A 27,812-nucleotide genomic window follows, 5' to 3' on the forward strand; every position below is an offset into this window, starting at 1 on the left:
GTGAATGGATTTTCCACAAAGCTACTGGATCATAGAAATAATCATTATGGGGAAATATTAAGGAAATCACTTTGCTATCTGTACTAGATTTTTGGCAGTCAAGAGGATTTTAGACTCAGAATCATCATGGTACCATGGTGGCCCAACTGCTAAGGCTGTGCTCTTTTTTTCTGCTTGCCAGCATGCTCACCGTGACACATGGTAAGACTGTTAACTGCTATGAGCTGAATTTAAAGTGAGCTTCTCTGCAGGAAATGATTTCACAGGTACAACAAGACTAATTAGATGCCATTTAAGACAACATATGAACTTTCAGTCATGTATCATGTTATGGATATAAAAAATCCAATGAGCAAATAATGGAATTTTTTAGTGTGTTGCTTGTTGTTTTATAACATCCAAAAAAGAAACATTTGCATTAAATTCCATTTTGATCATTACATATTGTAACTGATTTTGCAAACATCAAGATATTCAATGCTGTGCAAAAGATTTAGTCACCTAGAATTTGGATGCAGTCATCATGTTAAAGATTTTATGCATTTTTTAATTTGTTTTTTCTGCATATCAACAGCATGTAAAATAATAAAATTTGTAATATTAAAACAGCCTCCAACAAATATCAAATGAGATTTATTTGTTTTTATTTTATTAAGTACTATAAGTACTACTAAGTTCTATTAAGTACTATGCACATATGCACACACACACACTCCGGAAAATACGGTGACTCATTTGTAATTAAATTATATATGAGTACTTAATAGAATCCATTCATTTGAATAGCAAACAGGGTCCAAAAAAAAACAAAATAGTTTGGCACGTTTGTCATGGTTTGACAGTCAGAAGTTATATATACGCATATATATATACTTATTTATAAACAGATATTTTGAAAATTTTTATTATTTCTAATGTTTCAACATGCACTAAATGTGCTTAAAAATTTACACAGTACTATATAAAAACATTGTATGAAGGTTATTTTTCTCATTATCACATCCAGTTTTCACCTTTTAATATGTGAGAAGGGAAGAAAAAGAAAACAGCAACATAACACGTAGTATGACTGAGTGGAAAAATAATTTGAGCAATCCCTGTATCTTCTTTGAAATCCCATTAAGGTATTACAGCGTGGCAGAAAATTACAGCGTAACCCATCCTGTAACTGAACACCAGCAGGCCACATGAAACTACTGTCTCTCTTTTCTTTACATGATCACGATCGTGTGCATGTCCACGGCTCCTCTCTTCCCCACAGCGGTGCAGCTAAATCACACAGGGGAGGTGGTCTACAAGGACACAAGTGTTTTTGGAATCTTGGGCAAAGCAGTGATCCTGGAATGTGGATCCACGCCACCTGACATGTACATCTGGAGTTTCACCGAGCCTGGTACTGACACCATAAAAGCTGTAGTGTATGATTTGGGGAAAGGGCCAAGGATCCAGACACTCGCCAAGACTCTGGGAGAGCTGGCAGTTATCTCCAACAGTGGTGCTGTGAGCATAGACAAACTTCCCCTGGCTGCACAGGGCCTCTACACCTGTCAGGCCCTCTATGACATCGAGCAGGAGGCCAAAGTCTGCTATTATTATGTGTACCTCACTGTCCGAGGTAAGACCTCCATCTCTCAGGGACATCTGCAGGAGCACAGATTCTGAACATTAAATCAAATTCAAAGAGTTTGAGGAAACATTACCTGAAATCAATTCATTTACCTCAAATAATTCAAGCATCAATAGTTATTTTTTTAACCACTCAGATTTCTTTTATGAAGTTCTTCAGTGGTGGGCACAGCTAACCGAAAACTTAGCTTCGATAACCACTAATCTCCCAACGGAAAAGTTAGCTTTTATAACGATAAACCACTAAACCGGTAAAAAAATTTAGCGGACGTTGCAGCTAACCACTAACTACTAACTTTTAGTATTGACTCAGTGCATTATCGCTGACTGATAAGCCAGTTTTAAGCACCGCTGGAGCTTCTGAGTAAATTCAAACACGATCACAAACCCAAAACAATAAATAAATAAAACCCCAAACGCGGTCATCATCTTTATCAAAAGAAGTCACAGTTTCTGTCTGTCATACACTCAACAAAAATATAAATGCAACACTTTTGGTTTTGCTCCCATTTTGTATGAGATGAACTCAAAGATCTAAAACGTTTTCCACATACACAATATCACCATTTCCCTCAAATATTGTTCACAAACCAGTCTAAATCTGTGATAGTGAGCACTTCTCCTTTGCTGAGATAATCCATCCCACCTCACAGGTGTGCCATATCAAGTTGCTGATTAGACACCATGATTAGTGCACAGGTGTGCCTTAGACTGCCCACAATAAAAGGCCACTCTGAAAGGTGCAGTTTTATCACACAGTACAATGCCACAGATGTGGCAAGATTTGAGGGAGCGTGCAATTGGCATGCTGACAGCAGGAATGTCAACCAGAGCTGTTGCTCGTGTATTGAATGTTCATTTCTCTACCATAAGCCATCTCCAAAGGCGTTTCAGAGAATTTGGCAGTACATCCAACCAGCCTCACAACCGCAGACCACGTGTAACCACACCAGCCCAGGACCTCCACATCCAGCATGTTCACCTCCAAGATCGTCTGAGACCAGCCACTCGGACAGCTGCTGAAACAATCGGTTTGCATAACCAAAGAATTTCTGCACAAACTGTCAGAAACCATCTCAGGGAAGCTCATCTGCATGCTCGTCATCCTCATCGCGGTCTCGACCTGACTCCAGTTCGTCGTCGTAACCGATTTGAGTGGGCAAATGCTCACATTCGCTGGCGTTTGGCACATTGGAGAGGTGTTCTCTTCACGGATGAATCCCGGTTCACACTGTTCAGGGCAGATGGCAGACAGCGTGTGTGGCGTCGTGTGGGTGAGCGGTTTTCTGATGTCAATGTTGTGGATCGAGTGGCCCATGGTGGCGGTGGAGTTATGGTATGGGCAGGCGTCTGTTATGGACGAAGAACACAGGTGCATTTTATTGATGGCATTTTGAATGCACAGAGATAACGTGACGAGATCCTGAGGCCCATTGTTGTGCCATACATCCAAGAACATCACCTCATGTTGCAGCAGGATAATGCACGGCCCCATGTTGCAAGGATCTGTACACAATTCTTGGAAGCTGAAAATGTCCCAGTTCTTGCATGGCCGGCATACTCACCGGACATGTCACCCATTGAGCATGTTTGGGATGCTCTGGACCGGCGTATACGACAGCGTGTACCAGTTCTTGCCAATATCCAGCAACTTCGCACAGCCATTGAAGAGGAGTGGACCAACACTCCACAGGCCACAATTGACAACCTGATCAACTCTATGAGAAGGAGATGTGTTGCACTGCATGAGGCAAATGGTGGTCACACCAGATACTGACTGGTATCCCCCCCCCAATAAAACAAAACTGCACCTTTCAGAGTGGCCTTTTATTGTGGGCAGTCTAAGGCACACCTGTGCACTAATCATGGTGTCTAATCAGCATCTTGATATGGCACACCTGTGAGGTGGGATGGATTATCTCAGCAAAGGAGAAGTGCTCACTATCACAGATTTAGACTGGTTTGTGAGCAATATTTGAGGGAAATGGTGATATTGTGTATGTGGAAAAAGTTTTAGATCTTTGAGTTCATCTCATACAAAATGGGAGCAAAACCAAAAGTGTTGTGTTTATATTTTTGTATTGTGGCAAGCTGCGTGGAAGAACGAGCCAGAGCTTTTGTCTTTATGAATCCTGCCTGCTGCCGCAAAGAAGTATTATTTGCTTTTCACACACAAACAATACAGACGGGGGCAGAACACATCAAATGCAAGGCACTTTCACTTTCGCTTTCTGACTACACTACTTGAACTTGACAAACACATCAAATCTATCACACTAACAACACTGCTAAACCAACATGAACCACAAAAACAATAATAAAAAAAACACAAATCCCGAACATCCATAATGTATTGCAACACAACAATTCACAGTTTTAGCGAGCAGCCCAGTACTCGCTAAGTCATTGGTCACTGTGTCCTACTCAGAACTTGTACCAATGCATGAGTTTCATCCGCACCCATGCATATGCTGTATTATAAATAGGCTGAGTGGATCCTTGTCATTTTATTGGTGCTTTGTATGTCACGTGACATGGATTATTCATCCCATTGTTGCATTTCAAGTGCAATTTGGTTCCATACGTTTGGTACCATTGCACGCTGTGGCGACCCCGAACGGGAGCAGCCAAAAGAAAAAGAAGAACATGCTTCCACCACCACCAGCACCGTCTGGCTAGTGTGAGCGTGCATACGGTGTGCACACGCGCGCTCACACAAGCGGGACGTGCTTAGCTTTAAAACGAACATGGCACAGTTTGTTTTGCTGACGGACAACAATTTGAAAAAGCTAACTGATGGCGCTAGTTCTTCTAACACACACACACACACACGCACAAAAAATCCACTCCGCTGTAAGGCATCTGGAGGCATGAAGAGCTGTTCGGATGAAAAGCTGAAAAGCCGACGTGATTTTTCACTGGACTGAGGAACTATACAAAGTCTTTTTTGTTGTTGGACATACAAAGTTAGTGCACATCACCGGACTACACGTCACAATTTGAACTTTAGCAGCAGTGGAACACCCAAAATGTAAGTTCCTTTTCTGCTGTTTATAAATTAATAAAATATCAAATGACAAGGATCTATGTTAGCCGTTATATAAAACAAATAATGAATATATTCATATCATTGAACTCATAAACATTCATTATTTGTATATCAGCAATATAACAAAGGCTAAAAAAGTGTGCTAAGAGAGCCAACATATGCACCTTACATGTTTGACACTGATTCATGCAAATTAGAATTCTTTGTGATTGAGTCTTACCATAATATGTGATTCTGTGTGGCCTTAACTTTAATACATATTGATTCCAAACTGCATTAGTTCAGCCAACAGGAAGCTAATTATGAATGGCCATATTAGTGTGTAGGCAATAAATTCCTCAGCGCAACCATTCTAATTGAGGTTGGTATGTAAAATAAAATTCTGTTATTTCTGTTCCAGAAAAGTTTCAGTTTGACCTTTTTGACAAAGTATGGCAATAATCTCTCCATTTTGAGTGCTACCAGTCATTTACAGATGAAAAAAACCTCAGTTATATAAATTTTGTAAAATAATCAACAGCAAACACACAGACTATATTAACATTACTAGTATAAGAGGACCAAATCTGTGAATGTCGTCATCACTTTCAAGCCATAACTTGTTTTCTCCTGATATAGCAGATGAACAAGGAACCCAAAACCTTACAACACAAAGATATTAATCTGCTTTACAGATAACAAACCTGAATGTTGTTTGATCTCTTCTTCAACATAGTTCCAGTCAGCAAGCCTTACCTCCAACTGAGTGATGTATCACCAGTGGAAGGATCCACAATGTGGATGCGATGCAAACTGGACAATGGGACTGGACCGATCCAATATGTGTGGCAGCATGAAACCCGCAGTGGGAACATTTCCAACTTTGCACAGGGCAACACCAGCCTGGTTAACGTGACAGGCATCAACCGCAACCACACTGGCTGGTACCGCTGTCTGGCCACCAACGCCATCAACAGTGAGCACTCTGACCGTATATGGCTCGACATTATCTGTGAGTTGAATGCATAATTCTGGATTTTTCAGTTACTTAAAGCCAACACAGAACTAAATGTAAAAGACATCGCTGTCAGAATAACATATTTCCACACACGTGCTTTTAAGCAATCGCGTTATGTGTGTTAGCTGATAACAAACAAACAAAAGCTTTTCAAGGTCTTAATTAGGCTCAGTTAAGGTGCTTAGAACAGGGGGTGGATGGATTTGGGTTGTGTATGGCTGGATTCCTAGCTTTTGGTGTACCTTAGTGGTCCTCACCTGACTTACACGGCCAATGGGCCGCTCCTGTGCTTCAGTAAATTTGGCAATGTTGGGTGTACATCTGTCCTGTGCCCCTGGTGGTGGGCCCATTCCCACTTCTCAAAAGTAACCATCTCTTTGACACAGCCAGGTGAAAAGTGGGTGTATCCTTGGCCCTTTTTAGTTGATGAGGTTCTCAGTCTTCAAGGACCTGCATGCCCAGGGAAACATGCCACATAGCCAAAATGTCATAGCTAATGTTCCATCACTACACACATGATAAGTGTCACCTGAGTCTCCCTAGCTAACCTTGCATTTGAGACAAAGTCATTCCTGCAGTATCCATGGATCTCCCAACAAAACCTAGCAACAAAGACAACCAGTTGGCAGTTTAGGTCACTATTTAGCATCCAACCATATGGTAAGACAGGAAGCATCAGGTCTCAAAAGACTTGGGCCTTCATTCTCTGGCAAAGGTATCAGAATTACTAGACATATCTGTCCAAGGACCTCATGTCTCCATGAGTGCTTCCAATGTGTCTCTGAGTCTCAAAGACTGAGGACCCAGAGACAAGAATGTTGCTCTGGACACAAGTGAATTTTTGTTCATATTATTTGTCTGCTTATTGTTGATGTCTATCGGTTTGGGTGTGTCATAGGTTTGCTTTTGAATTTCACTCTAAAGTAGACACCCCAATTTGCCAGAAAATGATTATTAATATCATGGTGGTTTCACCCTAATTTGGGGGTGCTGCTTTCTGCTTATAAAATTCTGCAATTCTTTCAGTAGATAAATATCTTGAATACACCAAAAAGCCATGTCCTAGTATTACTTACCAGTAGCGCAACAGACATGAAGCTAAGCCAGGTCATAACAAAGACGAGGGTTTTCGGGTGTGTATTACAGCTCGCCCGTTTTCTCTGCCCACAGTTGGCCCAGATATTCCTCAAATCGATGTAACTCCATTTACGGTGACAGAGCGAGGCTACTCCGCGCTGGAGAGAGAGACTGTGTCTCTATTGTGTCAAGCCCAGTCCAACCCGGCCAGTCAGTACGTCTGGTTCTACAACAACTCACAGGTCTACAGTGGACCACAGTTCACTATCACCAGGATCCTGCGCATGCACACCGGCGACTACGCGTGTTTGGCACAGAACACCTACCTGAACACCCGCTCCAAAAAAACCATCAGCCTGACTGTCTACTGTGAGTGCGACCTCTGACTTTTGGTCATGTCACCAACAAAGCTAATCTTTTTTTCTCACTTCTCAGTCCTTAACTGTGTTCTTTAGGCTTGGTACTGCAAAGTAAAAGTAGAATAAAGATTATTTTAATGTTAGAAGGCTAAAGAACACAACCCTTACTACATTTTGAGTATCAACCTTCAGTGAAGCTCTCGCCTCTTTTTCTCATTTCCTTCTGTACATCACATTTCATGAGACCTCTAAAAGTGACCCCCAACCTTGCAAAGCCACATAAACCTGCACACTATACACAAAGGCTCGCACACACACACACACACACACACACACACACACACACACACACACACACACACACACACACACACACACACACACACACACAGCAGAGTGGAGGGAATGCAGACCTGTTGCTTGAACCGTCGGAGAAGTTGATGGGCCTCAGAAGGTTCTTGCAGGTACCCTGCTGTGATGTCAAATTGTCGAACTGATGCTTGTCATTTTATTTTAATGTTTCTTGGAGTTTATGCATGTCTGATTATTACTTAGGGCATATGCTGGTCTAAGTCCATCCATCACCGAGGACAAGTATTACAGTACTGCCATTTTATACTTATTTTCCACATTATATATCAAACTAATTCAGGCTTTGTGTTACTAATGCAACATTTACTCATGTTACCTTGGTCTGCCACATTTTCCTCAAGGGGTCATATTGTGCAAAGTTTTAATCCACCCTTTACAGTTAAATATGGTTCGGCATTTCATGTTATAAATCCTCAAAGTCCCATAATTCCACTTTGGGTGACAATCAGCAATATTTAGGTTAATTTTACACAGTGATGAAAGATTTTTCAAGTGTTACTTACTTACTTACTTGGGGAATTGGAGCACCCCCATTATTTATACCAGACACTGTTAAGTTCATATGGCACTTTTGACTACCTAACCTCCTGACTACCAGGACACACACACACACACACACACACACATATATATATATATATGTGTGTGTGTGTGTGTGTGTTCTGGTAGTCAGGAGGATATGACAGAAAATGCTAACCTTTGTTGATTTGATTATTTGTGGATCACCAAAACAACCAAAATGATTCTATATAAATGTGCTAGATTTACTTCCAGCATGATCATGATCCTATAAACACACCGCACATCTTAACTGTTCGTGATAACATCAGAAGCACTGTGTGTGTGGCAGCTGAGCCAATCAGCTGCCATGGCTCATGTACATACAGTGAGGAAAATAAGCATTTGAACACCCTGCGATTTTGCAAGTTCTCCCACTTAGAAATCATGGAGGGGTCTGAAATTTTCATCTTAGGTGCATGTCCACTGTGAGAGACATAATCTAAAACAAAAAAAAAATCCAGAAATCACAGTGTATGATTGTTTTAATAATTTATTTGTATATTACTGCTGCAAATAAGTATTTGAACACCTGTGAAAATCAATGTTAATATTTGGTACAGTAGACTTTGTTTGCAATTACAGAGGTCAAACGTTTCCTGTAGATTTTCACCAGGTTTTCACACACTGCAGCCGGGATTTTGGTCCACTCCTCCATACAGATCTTCTCCAAATCTTTCAGGTTTGGAGTTTCAGCTCCCTCCGAAGATTTTCTATTGAGTTCAGGTCTGGAGACTGGCCAGGCCACTCCAGGACCTTGAAATGCTTCTTACAGAGCCCCTCCTTAGTTGCCCTGGCTGTGTGTTTTGGGTCATTGTCATGCTGGAAGACCCAGCCATGACCCATTTTCAATGCTCTTACTGAGGGAAGGAGGTTGTTTGCCAAAATCTTGCAATACATGACCCCATCCATCCTCCCTTCAATACGGTGCAGTCGTCCTGTCCCCTTTGCAGAAGAGCACCCCCAGAGTATGATGTTTCCACCCCCATGCTTCACGGTTGGGATGGTTTTCTTGGGGTTGTTCTCATCCTCTAAACATGGTAAGTGGAGTTGATTCCAAAAAGCTCTATTCTAGTCTCATCTGACCACATGACCTTCTCCTATGCCTCCTCTGGATCATCCAGATGGTCACTGGTGAACTTCAAACGGGCCTGGACATGTGCTGGCTTGAGCAGGGGGACCTTGCTGCCCTGCAGGATTTGAAACCATGACAGCATCATGTGTTACTAATGTAATCTTTGTGACTGTGGTCCCAGCTCTCTTCAGGTCATTGACCAGGTCCTCCTGTGTAGTTCTGAGCTTTCTCAGAATCATCCTTACCCCACAAAGTGAGATCTTGCATGGAATCCCAGACCAAGGGAGATTGAAAGTCATCTTGTGTTTCTTCCACTTTCTAATAAATAATCATAACAGTTGTTGTCTTCTACCAAGCTGCTTGCCTGTTGTCCTGTAGTCCATCCCAGCCTTGTGCAGGTCTACAGTTTTGTCCCTGGTGTCCTTAGACAGCTCTTTGGTCTTGGCTATGGTGGACAGGTTGGAGTGTGATTGATTGAGTGTGTGAACAGGTGTCTTTTATACAGGCAACAAGTTCAAACAGGTGCAATTAGTACAGGTAAAGAGTGCAGAATAAGAGGGCTTCTTAACAGATTAACAGGTCTGTGTGAGACGAATTCTTGCTGGTTGGTAGGGGATCAAATACTTATTTGCAGCAGTAACATACAAATATTAAAAAAATCATACATTGTGATTTCCGGATTTTGTTTTTTTTTTTTTGCTTTTTTTTTTTTTAGATTATGTCTCTCACAGTGGACATGGACCTAGATGAAAATTTCAGACCCCTCCATGATTTCTAAATGGGAGAACTTGCACAATCGCAGGGTGTTCAAATACTTATTTTCCTCACTGTATTTACACCAGGAGTGTTTCAACTGCATTTCTGTTGTGACACAGCTACAGTTAGTACTTTCCATATCATTGTCTGATAATTGGCTGAGCCTCACACCTTCCATGTTATGTAAAGAGACTGAGGTTTTTTTTTTTTTGGAAGTGGCTTTACAGAGTACTACTTTTTTTTTTTTTTTTTGCAAACCGGTGCATGCAGCTGATCTTACCTATGGTCAGCTGTCAGCACCTCCCTGAAATAAGACATTGTGTTGAATGTGTTGTAATGTATAAATTTAAAGACATAAAGATATAAATATATAAATAATACAACTAGACTCACCATCTGAACCAGCAGCTTTTCCGTTTTTACATGAATCTGAATGTAGTGCATAGAGGAGCAGTCACAAAAATGAAGGCCATAAAAGTGACTTTGTGTAACTACATAGCAGTCTTGTGACTTTTCGCAATCTCTGAAATGGTTTTAGCCCTGCAACAGACGGGCCTCTTGTTCAAGGTGTACCCCACCTCACTCCCAACGACTGCTGGAATAGACTTCAGCCCCCTGGGGGAAAATAGCAGCTCCTTTACATTTAAGGCTAGAGAGACTAGTCCGGGCACTTAGGTGAAAAAGATCCTTAGGGCATCATTGAACCATTTCAGAAGGTTTGTTTCATGTCCTTTGTGCCCTCACCAACATCTTCTGTGAGTAGATATAGTAGGTGTTTTTTCAAAATGGCCACAATAATTTTTAAATATTGAATATCTCCACTCCTATAATAGCTACAATATAAATTTGGTATCTATCTGTACATTTTGAATGGCAAGAAATACATTAAAACAGGGTGTAAACCTCAAAAGTTAGTATCTGTAAAGTTAGGATTTTCCTTGTGAAATTACCTAAATTGGGACAAAATTATGGACATAAGTAATTCAACGTAGATTTCAATATTTATAAAAAAAAAATCAACCATCTACAACATATGAATGTTGCTTTGTTTTATTGTGTATAACTGACAATATTTATACATTCATTCACATATTTAATTGAACCTTTACTTGACCAGGTTAATCCCACTGAGATTGAGATCTCTTTTGCAAGGGAGACCTGGACAATAATAAAGTTTCCAGTTCACTAATCCTGCATGTCTTTAAATGTGGGAGGAACCCGGAGCTCCCGGAGAAAAGCCACACAAACACGGGGAGAACATGCAAATTCCACACAGACAGGCCACAGGTGGGAATCGATCCCATGGCCTTCTTGCTGTGAGGCAACAGTGCTAACCACTAAGCCAACGTGTATATGCGTACTGTGTAGATAACGCAAATAGTTTTAAGAGTTCAAGGTGACATCTTCAGAACATGTCCTTTGTGAAATATTACAAAATCATTCTTCAGTCACATATAGTCCACATTCAGTATGATAGATTTATAATGCAAAGTCACACTGTCCACCACAGTGGCATCAGGCTGTGCATGGTCGGCGTCTGCATTTTCTTGTATATAGTGGTTGTGCCTTGAATCCACACTTTAACAGTTCTCTACAAGGTTTAGCAGCCTCAGGAAGCAATGTCCACGGTGGTTCCCATGACTTTGCTCTTATGCTCCACCCAAAGCCTTCTGGGATAGGAACACTCTAAAAAGACATATATAATATGACCTCTTTAATGTGATATTTGAGAGAATACCATTGAAATGCATTTCTTTTCTTAATAAAAGTCCTGAGTGCTTCAACCCCAGAGGCGATTACGCTCTCCTGTCCTGATGACCCTCTGTGACCATCTTTACACATCACTACGTTGTTACGCTGTATCTTTTCCCCACAGACCCACCGGACGGGTCCCCCTCCTGCTCTCTTGAGCCAACTCTGAATCACACCTCTCTGAAACTGCTGTGCTCCTGGCCAGGTGGATTCCCCTCCCCTTCCCTCTACTGGACTGGAGACACCCTAAAATATGCAGGGCAAGCTCAGACCGGACCTGGACAGCAAACAGTGATGCTGAACAACACTGCCATCTTGTTACAGTCTGAAGCCCAAACATCAAACAACGCTGTGTTCACATGCACAGGCTCTCATCTCGCTCTTGAGCATCCAGTCGAATGCAGCACACGTGCATGTGAGTTCAAGAGCTACAATAAAGCACAACAAAGACACCATTTAGAGTTCCATAGTCCACGTGACTGTGGTGGAGTTTCTCACAGTTTATGAGCCATATGTCTGGTATATCACAGTCAGATTATAAAGTAGGTGTCACAATTTTTTGCAACAAGATGTTTAAAAAAGTCAAAAACCTACTGTATCTCATCTGAAAAGCTGCAGATATTTGTGTTATAGCTCTAACTCCTTCACAATAATTATCATATAGAATTCACAGGTGAGGTAAAATACATTTGACCCCAGTGACCTTGACTTTCACCCAAATAATTGACTTCTGGCTGACCTTGCCAGGGAATTCTGGTATCCACCTTTGTGCCACATTTGGTACAAAAATCAAACTGGCCTTCATTTTTGTCACAATTAATTCTTTAATGCCATATTCAGAGTTGACCTTTACTGACATACCTAGTTTGGTAGAAATTAGCAAAATAACCTACCTGGCAGGAGTAGGCCAACAAACAGAGAGGCAAATATACCCTTCGCCCGAATGATTGACCTTTGGCAAATATGACCTTGTTGGGCAATTCCAGAACCAACCTCCATATGTGTGCCCAGTTTGGTACGGAAAGTGAAAATCAAAATTTTGTCCTTTAACCCCAGTGATTGACCTTTGGCAAATTTGACCTCGTTGGGTAATTCCAGAACACATGTTCATATGTGTACTGAGTTTGGTGAACATGGGACTGAAAATCAAGATTTCTGTCATTTTACTTCAATGTCCTTGACCTTTGCCAAACAAAATCTGCCAAGGCAATTCTGGGGTTGACCATCTTTCACATATCAGTTTTGATGGAAATCAGACAGAGGAGGACTAAGGGAACAAACACACAATCGTTGATGATTATTGATGCTTAAACATAATCAGCTAAAAAGGAGACTTTGTGTATTTGATTTAAAACCTATTTACATTAATACATTTGTTAATAATAATTAATAATTAAATAATTAATACATTTGTTATTAATTGATTCTCTGAGTGATGTACTGACTTTTGTCAATTCCTTTTGAGAAACCTTTTTTAAAAACCTAGTTTTGGAATGAATGAATGAATGAGCTTAAACAAGGCAGCAATCAATCCACCAGACGTTCAAAACAGCAGATAACACTAGCAACCTACGTTGTCTGCATATTAATGGCCCAACAACTTCTGGTAAAACATTGTCTGCTAAACATATAACTTATATGAAACCTTATAGTCACTCTAAGAAGTTGTGTAGCTAGCCGCTATGTTTTGCTAGCAAAGGCAGGTGTGATACTTGTTTACTACTAGCTGATCCTGCTAACATATAGCTGTAACATAAAAAAGCATTAAAAATAACCAAGAAAGTGGAATGCTAACTCTTTAGTGTAAATTTACAGTACAAGTAACATTAATGGGTACTCCATGTAGAAATGTAGTCATATCATGAGCAGTACTTGTTGTAAGTGATCATAAAATGCAAAAATGCATTGATCAACTTTAAGGCTCAGAACATTTGTAGCATGATTGTCTTCCGTGACCTCTAACTGAACCAAAAGTAAATAAAAAATATCAAATGTGGCCACAGCCTGAATTTTTTTCCACAAAAGATACTGCTCTAATGTTAAAGATTAGACAGTAAAATGGAAAGATACTGTACATCATAATCCCCAAAGAAAACTGCAAGAGAGGCATTTATGTCAAGGTCTGAAATGGTCTCGATACACTCTTACTTCCATCTCTTTCTGCACCAGATCTTCCTCCTGCTGAGCCTGTGTGTTTTGCCTATGTGACAAATAAACTTCAGTACCTGATGCTGTCCTGTTCTTGGGATGGAGGTACCCCAAAGTCTATGCTGTGGTGGGAGGGACCAGGCGGCCAAGGCCGAGTCGAGGAAGAGAACTCTAACATCCTGGTGCTCCGCTACGGCACAGCGTACAGTGGGGAGCCCTATACCTGCTATGCCAAACATCCACTTCTGGCCCAAACCAAGACCTGCAGACTCACACTGGGTTGGTGCACCTCAACACCCTAAAAGTACACAGAGGGCTTAATCATTCTTTTATTCATACGTACATATCTATGTCCCCTGTAGAAGCACCCGTGCTGATGACACAGCGCAGAGTTGTGTCTGTCTACGAGGGAACTGACGTCCAGCTCTCCTGCAACCTGAGAGAGAACTACCTTCCTGTCAATGAAATCACCTGGTTTAACAATCACAGGAAGGAAGTGTGGGACACTAACAAGTACACTTTGCAGCGAGCAGCGGCATGGACCAATCTGACTGTGCGAGATGCAGATGAGATGCAAGACAGTGGTGAATACTGGTGCTCTGCTTCCAATGCAGTTGGTGGAACAGAAATCAGTGTTGTATTGTTGGTCAAAAGTAAGAAATCATTGATTTTTTTTCCCCTGAAGAATTGTTTGGACCAAACAGATAGAACTTTATTTTTGTCTATGTTTGACTCTTTCAGGGTATCCCATGCCACCAAATGTGACCTTAGTCAAGGTGACGTACAACAGCCAACACCGGAATGAGGTGGACTTGGAGTGGCAAATAGAGAGTGAGCAAGCCAGTAGAGGATGGACACATTTCATCTTGGAGCACAAATGGGTGAGCGAGCAACCCACAAGGGGAAGCAGCAATGCTTCAAAGGAAGAGAAGGAGGATACGATCACTCTGCCTGTCTGGTACAGTAACATCATCCAGAATCCAGAAGCCCGAAATCACACAACAGGCAGGCTGACACCGACTGCGAACTACCAGTTCCGTATCACAGCTGTCAACCATCGTACCATCGGCCACCCTTCGGCAGCAAAGAGTCCAGGTACAGAAACAGAGTGAGGAAACTGAGATATGCTTCTGGGTAAAACTCTGGAAATGAAAGACATGGAAAAAGAAACTGGAAAATGGGGTAGGCAAATTTATTTTAAAACCAGATCCCTTTTTTTTTGGCATTGTTCTTCATTCCTCCAAAGCAAACTCTTGGACTGGTTGTATAGTCATTTTCAGGAAAAATGTTAATTTGGATAAAGCATTGTGTCCCTAAGTTCTTTAGACATATAATCTGCTCTATAGCCTAAGTACTTACTGAAGATCATTTCACTGGTACAAAGGTCAAAATAGATGCTTTTCAGTCATTATCTGGTAAACCTGAAGCAAACAGAATCTTGAGCAATTTAAGACTAGAATTGTATTACGTCCGTCGTATTACATCCGAGTAGTGGGTGAATTTTGTGAATTAATATCAATACTAATATATCGTGTCATTTGGACATCGGCACATGGTAGAGCAAGGGAGGTGCGGGGGTGAAGGCTGTATTGTTTTCAGTTCTGTGTGTCCATCTGTTTATACAGTGCTGTGAAAAAGTGTTTGCCCCCGTGACCCTTTACATGTTAGATTTTTATTAGGACATCAAAAAACAAAACAAAAATTCAGGCCTTGTATATTAGAATTTCCAAAATCATGTTCTTTAAACTCACAGTGAAAGTAAATCTCTACAGTTTGATATAAACTAATTAAAAATTTAAAAGCCAAAATGATGGTGTGAATAAGTAAGTTCCCCTTTAGTATAGCACATGTAAACCATCACTTTTATATAGTTGTAAAACAGCTAACTGATCATCTGCAGAGGAATGGTCTATTTGAAGAGTTTCAGTCAGGTTTTAGAATTCATCATAGTACAGAAACAGCATTAGTGAAGGTTACAAATGATCTTCTTATGGCCTCGGACAGTGGACTCATCTCTGTGCTTGTTCTGTTAGACCTCAGTGCTGCTTTTGATACTGTTGACCATAAAATTTTATTACAGAGATTAGAGCATGCCATAGGTATTAAAGGCACTGCGCTGCAGTTGTTTGAATCATATTTGTCTAATAGATTACAATTTGTTCATGTACATGGGGAATCTTCTTCACAGACTAGGGTTAATTATGGAGTTCCACAAGGTTCTGTGCTAGGACCAATTTTATTCACTTTATACATGCTTCCCTTAGGTAGTATTATTAGACGGTATTGCTTAAATTTTCATTGTTACGCAGATGATACCCAGCTTTATCTATCCATGAAGCCAGAGGACACACACCAATTAGCTAAACTGCAGGATTGTCTTACAGACATAAAGACATGGATGACCTCTAATTTCCTGCTTTTAAACTCAGATAAAACTGAAGTTATTGTACTTGGCCCCACAAATCTTAGAAACATGGTGTCTAACCAGATCCTTACTCTGGATGGCATTGCCCTGGCCTCTAGTAATACTGTGAGAAATCTTGAAGTCATTTTTGATCAGGATATGTCATTCAAAGCGCATATTAAACAAATATGTAGGACTGCTTTTTTGCATTTACGCAATATCTCTAAAATCAGAAAGGTCTTGTCTCAGAGTGATGCTGAAAAACTAATTCATGCATTTATTTCCTCTAGGCTGGACTATTGTAATTCATTATTATCAGGTTGTCCTAAAAGTTCCCTAAAAAGCCTTCAGTTAATTCAAAATGCTGCAGCTAGAGTACTGACGGGGACTAGAAGGAGAGAGCATATCTCACCCATATTGGCCTCTCTTCATTGGCTTCCTGTTAATTCTAGAATAGAATTTAAAATAATTCTTCTTACTTATAAGGTTTTGAATAATCAGGTCCCATCTTATCTTAGGGACCTTGTAGTACCATATCACCCCAATAGAGCGCTTCGCTCTCAGACTGCAGGCTTACTTGTAGTTCCTAGGGTTTGTAAGAGTAGATTGGGAGGCAGAGCCTTCAGCTTTCAGGCTCCTCTCCTGTGGAACCAGCTCCCAATTCAGATCAGGGAGACAGACACCCTCTCTACTTTTAAGATTAGGCTTAAAACTTTCCTTTTTGCTAAAGCTTATAGTTAGGGCTGGATCAGGTGACCCTGAACCATCCCTTAGTTATGCTGCTATAGACGTAGACTGCTGGGGGGTTCCCATGATGCACTGTTTCTTTCTCTTTTTGCTCTGTATGCACCACTCTGCATTTAATCATTAGTGATCGATCTCTGCTCCCCTCCACAGCATGTCTTTTTCCTGGTTCTCTCCCTCAGCCCCAACCAGTCCCAGCCGAAGACTGCCCCTCCCTGAGCCTGGTTCTGCTGGAGGTTTCTTCCTGTTAAAAGGGAGTTTTTCCTTCCCACTGTAGCCAAGTGCTTGCTCACAGGGGGTCGTTTTGACCATTGGGGTTTTACATAATTATTGTATGGCCTTGCCTTGCAATGTGAAGCGCCTTGGGGCAACTGTTTGTTGTGATTTGGCGCTATATAAAAAAAAATTGATTGATTGATTGATATAGGTTTTCTTCGGACAAGTCAGGGGATGGATACGTGAACATTCCCAAGACACTGACTATGTCTTGGACATTATTTACATGAATTATGAAGAAATACAAACAGTAAAGCACTCTATGGTAAATCTGTGTGGAGTAGATAGTTATCAAAAACTGAGTGACTGTATAAGAAGGTGAAGAGTGAGGAAAGCCACCAAGACACCAGGACAACCCTGAAGAAGTTATAGACTTCTGTGGCTGTGACTGAAGAGATTGTGCAAAGTGCAGGTTTTGAGTGTTGCATCACCAGTTAGACAGCTTCAAACTGTATATAAAAGTGATGGTTTACATGTGCTATACTTACTTATTCACACCATCATTTTGGCTTTTAGATTTTTAATTAATGTATATCAAACTGTAGAGATTTACTTTCACTGTGAGTTTAAAGAGCATGATTTTGGAAATTCTAATATACAAGACCTGAATTTTTGCTTTGTTTTTTGATGTCCTAATAAAAATCTAACATGTAAAGGGTCAAGGGGGCAAACACCTTTTCACAGCACTGTATCTTACCAACAATCTGACACCAAAATTAAGACCATATGACCAGCAGTTCTTTACAAATTGCAAAATGTTCACAGAAGCACACATGCACATGGTCACAGTCAGAACATAATGAGTAATACAGGTCATTTTTCCTAACTGGCCTGCAGGTTGTTCCATTTTTTGAAAGATGAAACCTCAGTTATGTCACTGAACATTGCTGATGCTTTGCAACTACACTGTCACCCTAACATTTTTCTTTTTTTGCTCTCCACATAGGTGAACATCTCATACACAAACAAATACATACAGTATCTCCTCACACCTTCATGTCACACCCTCTTCTGTCCACTGTTGTCCTCTGTGCCTCCTTCTCTGCTCCTGACTTTCCTTCTAACTGGTGTGTGTGACCCTTTTGTTTAATTCTTGTGTTAAAGCGTATCAAACATATTGTCAGCTCTGACTGTTCTGTCTACATGGGTTTGGTTAACCCTGTGGTTCTCAGCCTGTGTCCTGACAATTCAACATTGACTCCACAAATACGCCTGTATAACTTGTACAATCACAAACTCATGAGTTTAGTACATTTGTTGCTGCAATGAAAAGAAGGACGCAGGTTGAGAACCACAGTGGATAATGGCACAACCTGAAAAACACTCTGAAATTAAGTGAAGAAAATGTAATGTGTAAGAGGTGTTCTATTTTGCAATGTGTAACTGTGATGTGTTGCAGCCGAGCCACGCTTCAACGCGTACCCTGCTGTGATTGGAGCAGCTATAGGCGGGATGCTGTTTGCAGCCCTCCTCACGGCGCTGCTGCTCATGTTCATCATCCGCAACCGCAACAACAACCCTCGTGAGTATAAATACATCAGCTCCAACATACCAGCAGAGGCCACATTAATAAACATCAGCCATAAGCATTAATTAACAGTTATTTAAGTGTTAACTAATGTTTATTAATGGTGTTAATGTTAACTTAGATATTAAGTTATTATTTATTGTCTGTTCATTTTAACTTAAAGTATTGATTTATATATTACTAGCATGTTGCCTGTGGGGATCCACAGGCTCTAGATTGGCTAGTGTTCATAAAATGGGTAGCTGACATTTTTCAAGGGTGGTAATAAATTAAGCAAAGCTTGTATAATGAGTTGGAATGGTGTGTGAGTCCAAAATGTTTTTAGAACCTTAGACCGCAACAATTTTTATAAGAGGAACTCAGCCATTTTATTTCCTCTTAATTGCGTACTTTTCTAATGTTAATTTACTGTCTTAATGTATTTACAAATTGTTTATGTTGGTGTTATCAAATACACACCATTATTATTATCATCATCTATATTATAATAGCCAAGTGACTTCTGTGTACCTGCGTGTGTGGCTTTGATCACGCAAAAACCCGGGGAGAGCTGACATTTTCCATTTGGTATGCTTATGCATTTTGGGTCAAGGATGAACGCTACAAACACAGAAAGATGATAGGACAAATGTTTTTGGAGAAATTAGTAATTTTAGCTAACCAGTAAACAATGGATATTGTGCTGCAATGCACCATGGGAGTTCAGGATTTTGTGGTTTTAAATGTTGTTATTGTGATTTATGTTAGTTTAAGAGTGTTATTAATGTTATTGATTTATTGTGTTTTTGTAGCTCAATTGGTTTAGTCAGTTTAAATAAGTCTCTTGTTGCTCTTACCATGAGTGACTTAAGTTTCATGTTGGTACCATGAGTGAAATGTGTCGTGTTTTTAATATCTTCTGCCACTGTCTTTGTTTGTCAAATTAAAAGCATCCACTTACAGCAGCTGTGCATTGGTTCAACTTTGATCACAGAGAAACGGTGGACAGTTGATATTTGCCGTTTGGTATGCTTATGTATTCTTGAATCAAGGATGAACGCTGTGAAAACGGAACAATGGATGTTGCTCACTACATTTTGGACTCACGCCATTCCATTAAAAGCTTGAGTGTGGTGAGTGATTTTAAGTTCAATGTAAGTACATATTTGTAAATACATAAAAAATACATGGATGACACAAGAAAGTGAAAACATGTATTTCCATTGTGGCCCATTTACAAATCAAATGACAAAATAGAAGTAGAAATAAAATAATAAACAATAAATAATAATAATAATAATAATGTGTATATGATAACAATAACAAACAATTCATAAATACATTAAGACAGTAAATTAACATTAAAAAAATTACAAAATTAACAGGAAAGAAAAGGGTTGAGTTCTTCTAAAAATTGTTGAGGTCTAAGATTCTGAAAACATTCTGGACTCACACTTCATTCCAACTCATTGTACAAGCTTTGCTGAATTTATTACCATCCTTACCACAAAAATGTCAGCTACCTATTTTCGAAACACTACCCAACCTGCACCCTGTGGATCCCCATGGGCAACATGCTAGTTATTATTATTATCAATATTATTATAACTATTTTTTTTTTATTCCTTCTATTTTGTCATTTGATTTTTAAATGGACCACAATGGAAATAAGTGTTTTCACTTTCTCATGTCATCCATGCATTTTTTAGCATATTCACAATTATATTATGTACTTACATTGAACTTACTAAATAAAATCACACTCACGCTTTTAATAAAAAGATGGTTTACTGCCGCCTGCTGGAATGGCATCAGAGTCCAGAGTGCAGTTAGCGATGTTCATTGTTCAGTGTTGGTAGCTAATATCCATAGCTTCTCCAAAATTATTAGTTCAATCAATGTTCTGTTTTGGCCCAAAATACATAAGCATACCAAACAGGAGTTATGGTATTATGGGGAGGTGATGGTCTAGTGGTTAAGTGTTGGGCTTCAGACCAACAGTTCAAACCCCAGCCTGCCTGAAAATCACTAAGGGCCCTTGAGCAAGGTCCTTAATCCCCAAGTTGCTCCTGGTGTGTAGTGAGCTGAGCGCCTTGCATGGCAGCCCCCTGACATCGGTGTGCGAGTATGTTTGTGTGAATGTGAGGCATAATTGTAAAGCTCTTTGAGCGTCTGATGCTGATGGTAAAGCGCAATATAAATGCAGTCCATTTACCATTTAAACGGCAAATGTCAGCTGTCCACAGTGTCTCCATGATTGAAGTAACACACGCATGCATACAAGGAGAGCTGGTAGTTTTTTACGCATTGTGCTGCAAGCAGTTGCTTTTAATTATAGACATGCACAAACAGAGATGTGGCAGAAGACATCAAATGTAAAACACATTTCAGTAATGGTACCAGCAACACGAGACTTAACTTACTCATGGTAACGACAACATAAGACTTAAACTGACTAAACCAACTGAACTACAAAAACATAATAAATCATGTTCATATCATGTTCATGATAAATAAGATCTTATTTTATACATGATATAATCATTTATGAAGACACTATGAGTATTCAGTTATTAGCAGTGTTCATTTTAACTAAAGTATTAATTTATACATTATTTAATAATTATAAATCAAAAGGTGGACGATGGACTAGTAAGTGGATAATTACCTTCAAATAAACATTTATGAAAACGCTTTTGTCTTAATGAGACAGATTTGCTCTGCATTTTACAACGTACATGCTAATTAATATTACTGAGTACCTTAATTAATTTGTAAACCCTGAAGGAATATAACAAGAGAAATATGTTGACGATTACTTAATAATTATTATTGCATTAATTGACTGATCAATAATGCTTATGACTGCATTAAAGAATGTTAATAGTACAGTGCATCCAGCACTTCACTTTTTCCACATTTTATTAGCCTTATTCCAAAATAGATTAAATTTATTTTTTTCTCAAAATTCTATGCTCCCCATCCAACGTGATGGACCTTGAGAGGTGCTGCATAATGGACAAAACTGCTCAAAGATAGGTGCACAAAGCTTGTGGCATCATATTCAAGAGGCTGTAATTGCTGCCAAAGGTGCATCAACAAAGTACTGAGCAAAGGGTGTGAATACTTATGTACACGTGATTTCTTAGTTTTATTTTTAATAAATTTGCAAAAACAAACAAACAAAACCCCCCCACCTCTTTCATGTTGTCATTATGAGGTCTTGTGTGTTGAAGTTTGAGAGAAAAAAGTGAATTTACTCCATTTTGTAATAAGGCTGTAACATAACAAAATGTGGTAAAAGTGAAGCACTGTGAATACTTTCCAGATGCACTGTAATGTACAAATTAATACCTTTGTGAAATGCATTAAAACATGAAAAACAATAATCAATGATCATTAAACACATTAGTTAACTCTTAATTGTTAGTTTAGCTAATATTACAATTACAGTAAGAGTTCATTAATAAATATTAATGTACCCTTATTGTAAAGTATTACCTTGAAACAAGTAATTTTCTCTTTTTGCAACACTCCTGTGTATTTGCTTGCAGGACTGCACGACATGTTGTTTGGCAGGTGAGTATCTGCATGGAATGCTGAAAACTGAGTCAACATTTGCAAATTGGAATGTTCAGTGAAAGTTAATTGGGTAAACACGTGACCTTTTTTGGGGGGGGGGGGGGGGGTATTCAGGCAGCACAGCCAGTCCAGGGAAAACATCAACTTTCCAGAAGATGAAATAGTCAGCAGGTCAGAGGGTGGACTAGAGGACATCAGTGCATCAGTCAGACCAGGCAAGACCAACCAGTACACAGTACGCACACACACACACACACGTGCAAAAAAGAGTGGGTGCATAATCTCCAGCAAAGGTCCTGAGACAGACTGATGACTTAAATGAAAGACATTTTTTATTTATCCAAAGAAACAGAGAGAAATTATGGTTGTTAGATATGCAGGTTGAGCCAAAACGGTACTTAAGCTAATCATCACCGCATCAAGGCTTGAAGGCACGTAACATGAGGCACCATCAACTCCACAGGAGGTTCCCATGGTGAAAAATGAACTTCTCACCAATCAATACTGAGTGGTTTCCAAAACTTCACATTCCCCTACTGAGTTTGCAAATTTGTGCATCGATTTCTCTTAAAATCAAATCAGCTCTTCAATTTCCTAATGTCAGGTCAAATCAAGTCTGGGAGCACGTGCTGGTGCCACACTTTCCTGCATTCGCAGCACCACAGAACTGCCTCGGGTTCTGGATGCCAAACACTCAGGCAGCCAACCAGTCCATCTCCAAAATAACTACAGTAGTGTTCAGAATAATAGTAGTGCTATGTGACTAAAAGGATTAATCCAGGTTTTGAGTATATTTCTTATTGTTACATGGGAAACAAGGTACCAGTAGATTCAGTAGATTCTCACAAATCCAACAAGACCAAGCATTCATGATATGCACACTCTTAAGGCTATGAAATTGGGCTATTAGTAAAAAAAAAAAACATAGAAAAGGGGGTGTTCACAATAATAGTAGTGTGGCATTCAGTCAGTGAGTTCGTCAATTTTGTGGAACAAACAGGTGTGAATCAGGTGTCCCCTATTTAAGGATGAAGCCAGCACCTGTTGAACATGCTTTTCTCTTTGAAAGCCTGAGGAAAATGGGATGTTCAAGACATTGTTCAGAAGAACAGCGTAGTTTGATTAAAAAGTTGATTGGAGAGGGGAAAACCTACACGCAATTGCAAAAAATTATAGGCTGTTCATCTACAATGATCTCCAATGTTTTAAAATGGACAAAAAACCAGAGACGCATGGAAGAAAATGGAAAACAACCATAAAAATGGATAGAAGAATAACCAGAATGGCAAAGGCTCACCCACTGATCAGCTCCAGGATGATCAAAGACAGTCTGGAGTTACCTGTAAGTGCTGTGACAGTTAGAAGACGCCTGTGTGAAGCTAATTTATTTGCAAGAATCCCCGCAAAGTCCCTCTGTTAAATAAAAGACGTGCAGAAGAGGTTACAATTTGCCAAAGAACACATCAACTGGCCTAAAGAGAAATGGAGGAATATTTTGTTGACTGATGAGAGTAACATTGTTCTTTTTGGGTCCAAGGGCTGCAGACAGTTTGTGAATTCAAGCCACAGTTCACAGTGAAGACAGTGAAGCATGGTGGTGCAAGCATCATGATATGGGCATGTTTCTCCTACTATGGTGTTGGGCCTATATATTGCATACCAGGTATCACGGATCAGTTTGGATATGTCAAAATAATTGAAGAGGACATGCCCTTGAAATGGGTGTTTCAACAAGACAATGACCCCAAGCACACTAGTAAACGAGCAAAATCTTGGTTCCAAACCAACAAAATTAATGCCTCGCAGATGTGAATCATGAAAAACTGTGGTTATACAGCTAAATACTAGTTTAGTGATTCACAGGATTGCTAAAAAAGCAGTTTGAACATAATAGTTTTGAGTTTGTAGCGTCAACAGCAGATGCTACTATTATTGTGAACACCCCCTTTTCTACTTTTTTTTTTTTTTTACAAATAGCCCAATTTCATAGCCTTAAGAGTGTGCGTATCATGAATGTTTGGTCTTGTTGGATTTGTGAGAATCTACTGGTACCTTGTTTCCCATGTCACAATAAGAAATATACTCAAAACCTGGATTAATCTTTTTAGTCATACAGCACTACTATTATTCTGAACACTACAGTACTGTACCTATTTGTTACAGCCAGGTGAAACACAGGCATCCCCTTGGCCTTCTCTAGTTACCAGGGTCCTCAACACTCAGGCACCTGCGTGCTGAATCATGTCCCGAGAAATGGGCCACATGGCCAAAATGTTGAAGCTGATGCTTCATTACAATTTAAGTGATTCTCATCTTACTTTGAGTGGTTACACTCATTTGACACAATGTCATTCTAGCGGTACTCAATCCTCAGAAAAGATCTGGTGCCAAAGATATCCAGTTGTCACCTTTTGTCACTGGTTGGTGCTCAAGCCTCACAATAACACAAGATAGTAGTACCAGTACCCAAAAGTCTTGGACCTTCATTCTTCTGCAAAGATTTCTGCATCACCAAACACCTCTCCGGTGACCTTATGACTCCATAAGCTCTTCCCAAGAGCCTCTCAATTTCAAAGGCTGAGGTGTTGTGCAGGTTTGTAGGCTCCTGAAGGTCACTTTCCATTGTCAGTGTGGACAGAATCAGTCAAACCAATGAGTTCATCAGACAGTCAGGTTGTTTTAAGGCATAAGCTTGAACGAACATAAACCTTCCTGTTGCTGTCTGTTGAACCTTGTCACGGGTTTCCTCCAGGTTCTGCTGTGGCTCTGCCCAGGGCATCTTCACCTTTGAGTGCCACTCCCACCACAGGCCAAGCCCCTCCCACCGGAGATGACGAGCCTGTCAACGTCACCATCACTGTCAAGGCTACAGGCTCCTAGTCACATGACAGCTTTCATTTGTCATTAATAAAACACAAAAAAAAATCAGCAGACTCATTTGCAGTATTTTTAAGTCATGACTACATGCAAACAACTCCACTTTCAACATAGCATTTCAGACTTTCATTTCTTTATCTAATATGGTGTCATGTGGTATATAGTGAGTTGATAAATGGAGCATTTCTGAATTGAAATCTCAGCCAGTAGAATATTTAAAGATCTTTTGTTTTGATTGGCTTCCAGTATTGTTCAGTGTACTATTTTGTTTTTCCAATCTTTTTTTTCATACATTAACCTGAAATTAACATAATTACTTAAAATAAAAGCATACCTCATTACAGCTGCATGTGGGAGCTTGGCTCCAAAGTGGACCAAACATGGTGTAATAATTGAGGATCAGCCAAGGACAAAGTTAGAATCAGTTAAAACTCAAGGTCACATGCCAACATCAAAATGTGGATCCAGTGTTTACAGGTGATGTTTAGAATAGCTAGCTCAAAGAATAAAGACACACCTATGATTACTGTTAAACACAAATATAAAGTCATATCACCTTTCTACAACCCCAGTTCCAATGAAGTTGGGACATTCTTTTATTTTTTCTTTCTCCATTCTTTTCACCACACAGCAATATGTAAAAGACATAGTACGTACAGCGCCAATTCCAATGAAGTTGGGACGTTGTGTAAAATGTAAATAAAAACAGAATGCTAAAATTTGAAAATCCTCTTCAACTTGAATGACCACAAAGACAAGATATTTCATGTTCAAACTGATAAACTTTGTTGTTTTTGTGCAAATATTTGCTCATTTTGAAATGGATGCCTGCAACACATTTCAAAAAAGCTGGGACAGTGACAACAAAAGACCTGTTCACCTGTTTGGAACACTCCACAGGTGAACAGGTTCATTGGAAACAGGCGAGGATCACCACTTTGTGAACAACTGCGTGAAAAAACAGTACAACAGTTTAAGAACAATGCTTCTCAATGTTCAATTGCGAGGAATTTAGGGATTCCATCATCTACAGTTCATAATATAATCAGAAGATTCAGAGAATCTGGAGAACTTTCTACACATAAGCAGCAAGGCCGAAAACCAACACTGAATGCCCGTGCCCTTTGAATTTACATTTTACACAATGTCCCAACTTCATTGGAACTGGGGTTGTATTAGGTCATGACATTTGATTTTGTGTGACACTGAAAGGTCACATTTTATTCACACATTTTTACTGTGAATTATTTAGTGTATACTTATACGTGTTCGTACAGTGAGAGTACAGTTCAAACCACAGTCAAATTCCTTGTACTCTTGTAGGTACTTGGCAAATAAAGGATATTCTGATTCTGATTAAATCAAACTGTTTTGAGCCAATACTGTCTAAACATAGAAGGGTTGTTATTCAAAAATAAAGTGGTTCAGTTTTGAACAGAACTACTTAAATGTTAAGTCCACACAGTATGATGGCATCAGTGAATCAGAAAGAGATAATGTGTATGAATGAGTGACCAACACGTAAGGAACCTGAAATTACTTTCAGAGTATCCATTCTAGTTAAATTATGCTCATCAGGAAGGAACATTTAGCTCAGAGTGGAAGTTTTTACATCATTTATTTATCACTTTATCAGAACTCCCACACTCCTGGGAGTGTGGGAGTTCTAATCCCTGTTAATAATGTTCACTTACTCACCTTCACAATAAACATCTTTGAGAAATGAAATCTAGAACAAAATTTACACATAACTGCACCTCACAAACACAACAATTCACAAATGCTTCAAGATAAGAAGTGCACAACATTTATAACAGCATAAACATGCAAAACATTCTACGTTTGAGGCGTCATGTGACTGGCATTAAAATCTTCTGAGTGCTGATGATGTCACCCAGCTTGCGTTTGACCCTCAGGAACAAACGCTTAAACTCCAGACCGTCACCCTGGAAACGCACAACAGACACGGGTCAGCATCTCAGTACAAAACATATACTGACAAAAGTAAGATGAAACATTTTTTTTTTAAATAGATTTACATTAGTTTCTAATGTGCAAACATTTTGGTACCCTAGAACTTTGATACAAATTGAGGGTATTTTTTTAATCTAAAAAACCCAAACCAAATCAAAAGCAAACAAAAAAGTCTTTATCAACCTCTAAACCTCATTGGGGGAGGGGCACACACAAACCCATACTTCATTTCTTTGTAGATGTTTGATTATATTTCTCTACACTATCAAAAACAAAACAAAACAAAAAAAAAAACCTTACCATGGTACTGTCAAATGAATAGATGATCTCTGACCACTTACTGTCTATACTGTATAAACCCTTGTGTGACATCAACTCTAGGTTTGTGCTCCAATGTCACAGGTCTTGGCAGCTGCTGACTCCCACTAACTCCCAGCCAACCCATAAAGGGGTGGAGTGTGGGTAAGACGAACACAACCACCTGTCTCAAAGTAACCAAACGAGCCAAGGCTAACAAGACAGCTAATTTAGGTTTGGGCGACTGATTAAAGCATATTTTTGCAGAATTTGGGGGGGGGGGGGGGGGGGGTGGCTGTAATAATGTGTGGCTCTGGTGTGGGTATTAAAAATGGCAAATAACCATATACCATCAATAACCAGTGACGCTCAGACACAAAGG

The 27,812-nt window shown here is 39.7% G+C and overlaps 2 protein-coding genes across 2 annotated transcripts in view; one reads left to right on the forward strand and one right to left on the reverse strand.

Annotated features, from left to right (window-relative positions):
• Positions 1–25,219, forward strand: LOC117517403 (V-set and immunoglobulin domain-containing protein 10-like 2). Its single transcript, XM_034178405.1, has 12 exons — positions 1–201; positions 1,262–1,615; positions 5,391–5,666; positions 6,843–7,118; positions 11,746–12,036; positions 13,791–14,048; positions 14,132–14,422; positions 14,511–14,864; positions 18,593–18,715; positions 22,255–22,279; positions 22,397–22,497; positions 25,035–25,219. The coding sequence occupies exons 1-12, from the start codon at positions 135–137 to the stop codon at positions 25,160–25,162; spliced, it is 2,544 nt and encodes an 847-aa protein (XP_034034296.1). The 5' UTR covers positions 1–134; the 3' UTR covers positions 25,163–25,219.
• Positions 18,059–27,812, reverse strand: part of chek1 (checkpoint kinase 1) — a 26,609-nt gene continuing 16,855 nt past the window's right edge. Inside the window, exons 14-15 of the mRNA XM_034178406.1 lie at positions 26,896–27,105; positions 18,059–18,070 (exon numbers count right to left, since the gene is read on the reverse strand). Of these exons, the coding sequence (XP_034034297.1) occupies positions 27,010–27,105 (96 nt within the window). The 3' untranslated portion in view covers positions 18,059–18,070; positions 26,896–27,009. The remainder of the gene's footprint in view (positions 18,071–26,895; positions 27,106–27,812) is intronic.

Source organism: Thalassophryne amazonica, chromosome 9, assembly GCF_902500255.1.
Source record: "Thalassophryne amazonica chromosome 9, fThaAma1.1, whole genome shotgun sequence".
NCBI classification, from domain to species: domain Eukaryota; kingdom Metazoa; phylum Chordata; class Actinopteri; order Batrachoidiformes; family Batrachoididae; genus Thalassophryne; species Thalassophryne amazonica.

Excerpts from the sequence above, each read along its gene's own strand:
- LOC117517403 (XM_034178405.1), top strand. The coding sequence starts at position 135 with ATGGTGGCCCAACTGCTAAGGCTGTGCTCTTTTTTTCTGCTTGCCAGC. Across the intron at positions 14,049-14,131 it reads GACCTGCAGACTCACACTGG|AAGCACCCGTGCTGATGACA; the intron begins GTTGGTGCACCT and ends TGTCCCCTGTAG. Across the intron at positions 14,423-14,510 it reads TGTTGTATTGTTGGTCAAAA|GGTATCCCATGCCACCAAAT; the intron begins GTAAGAAATCAT and ends TGACTCTTTCAG.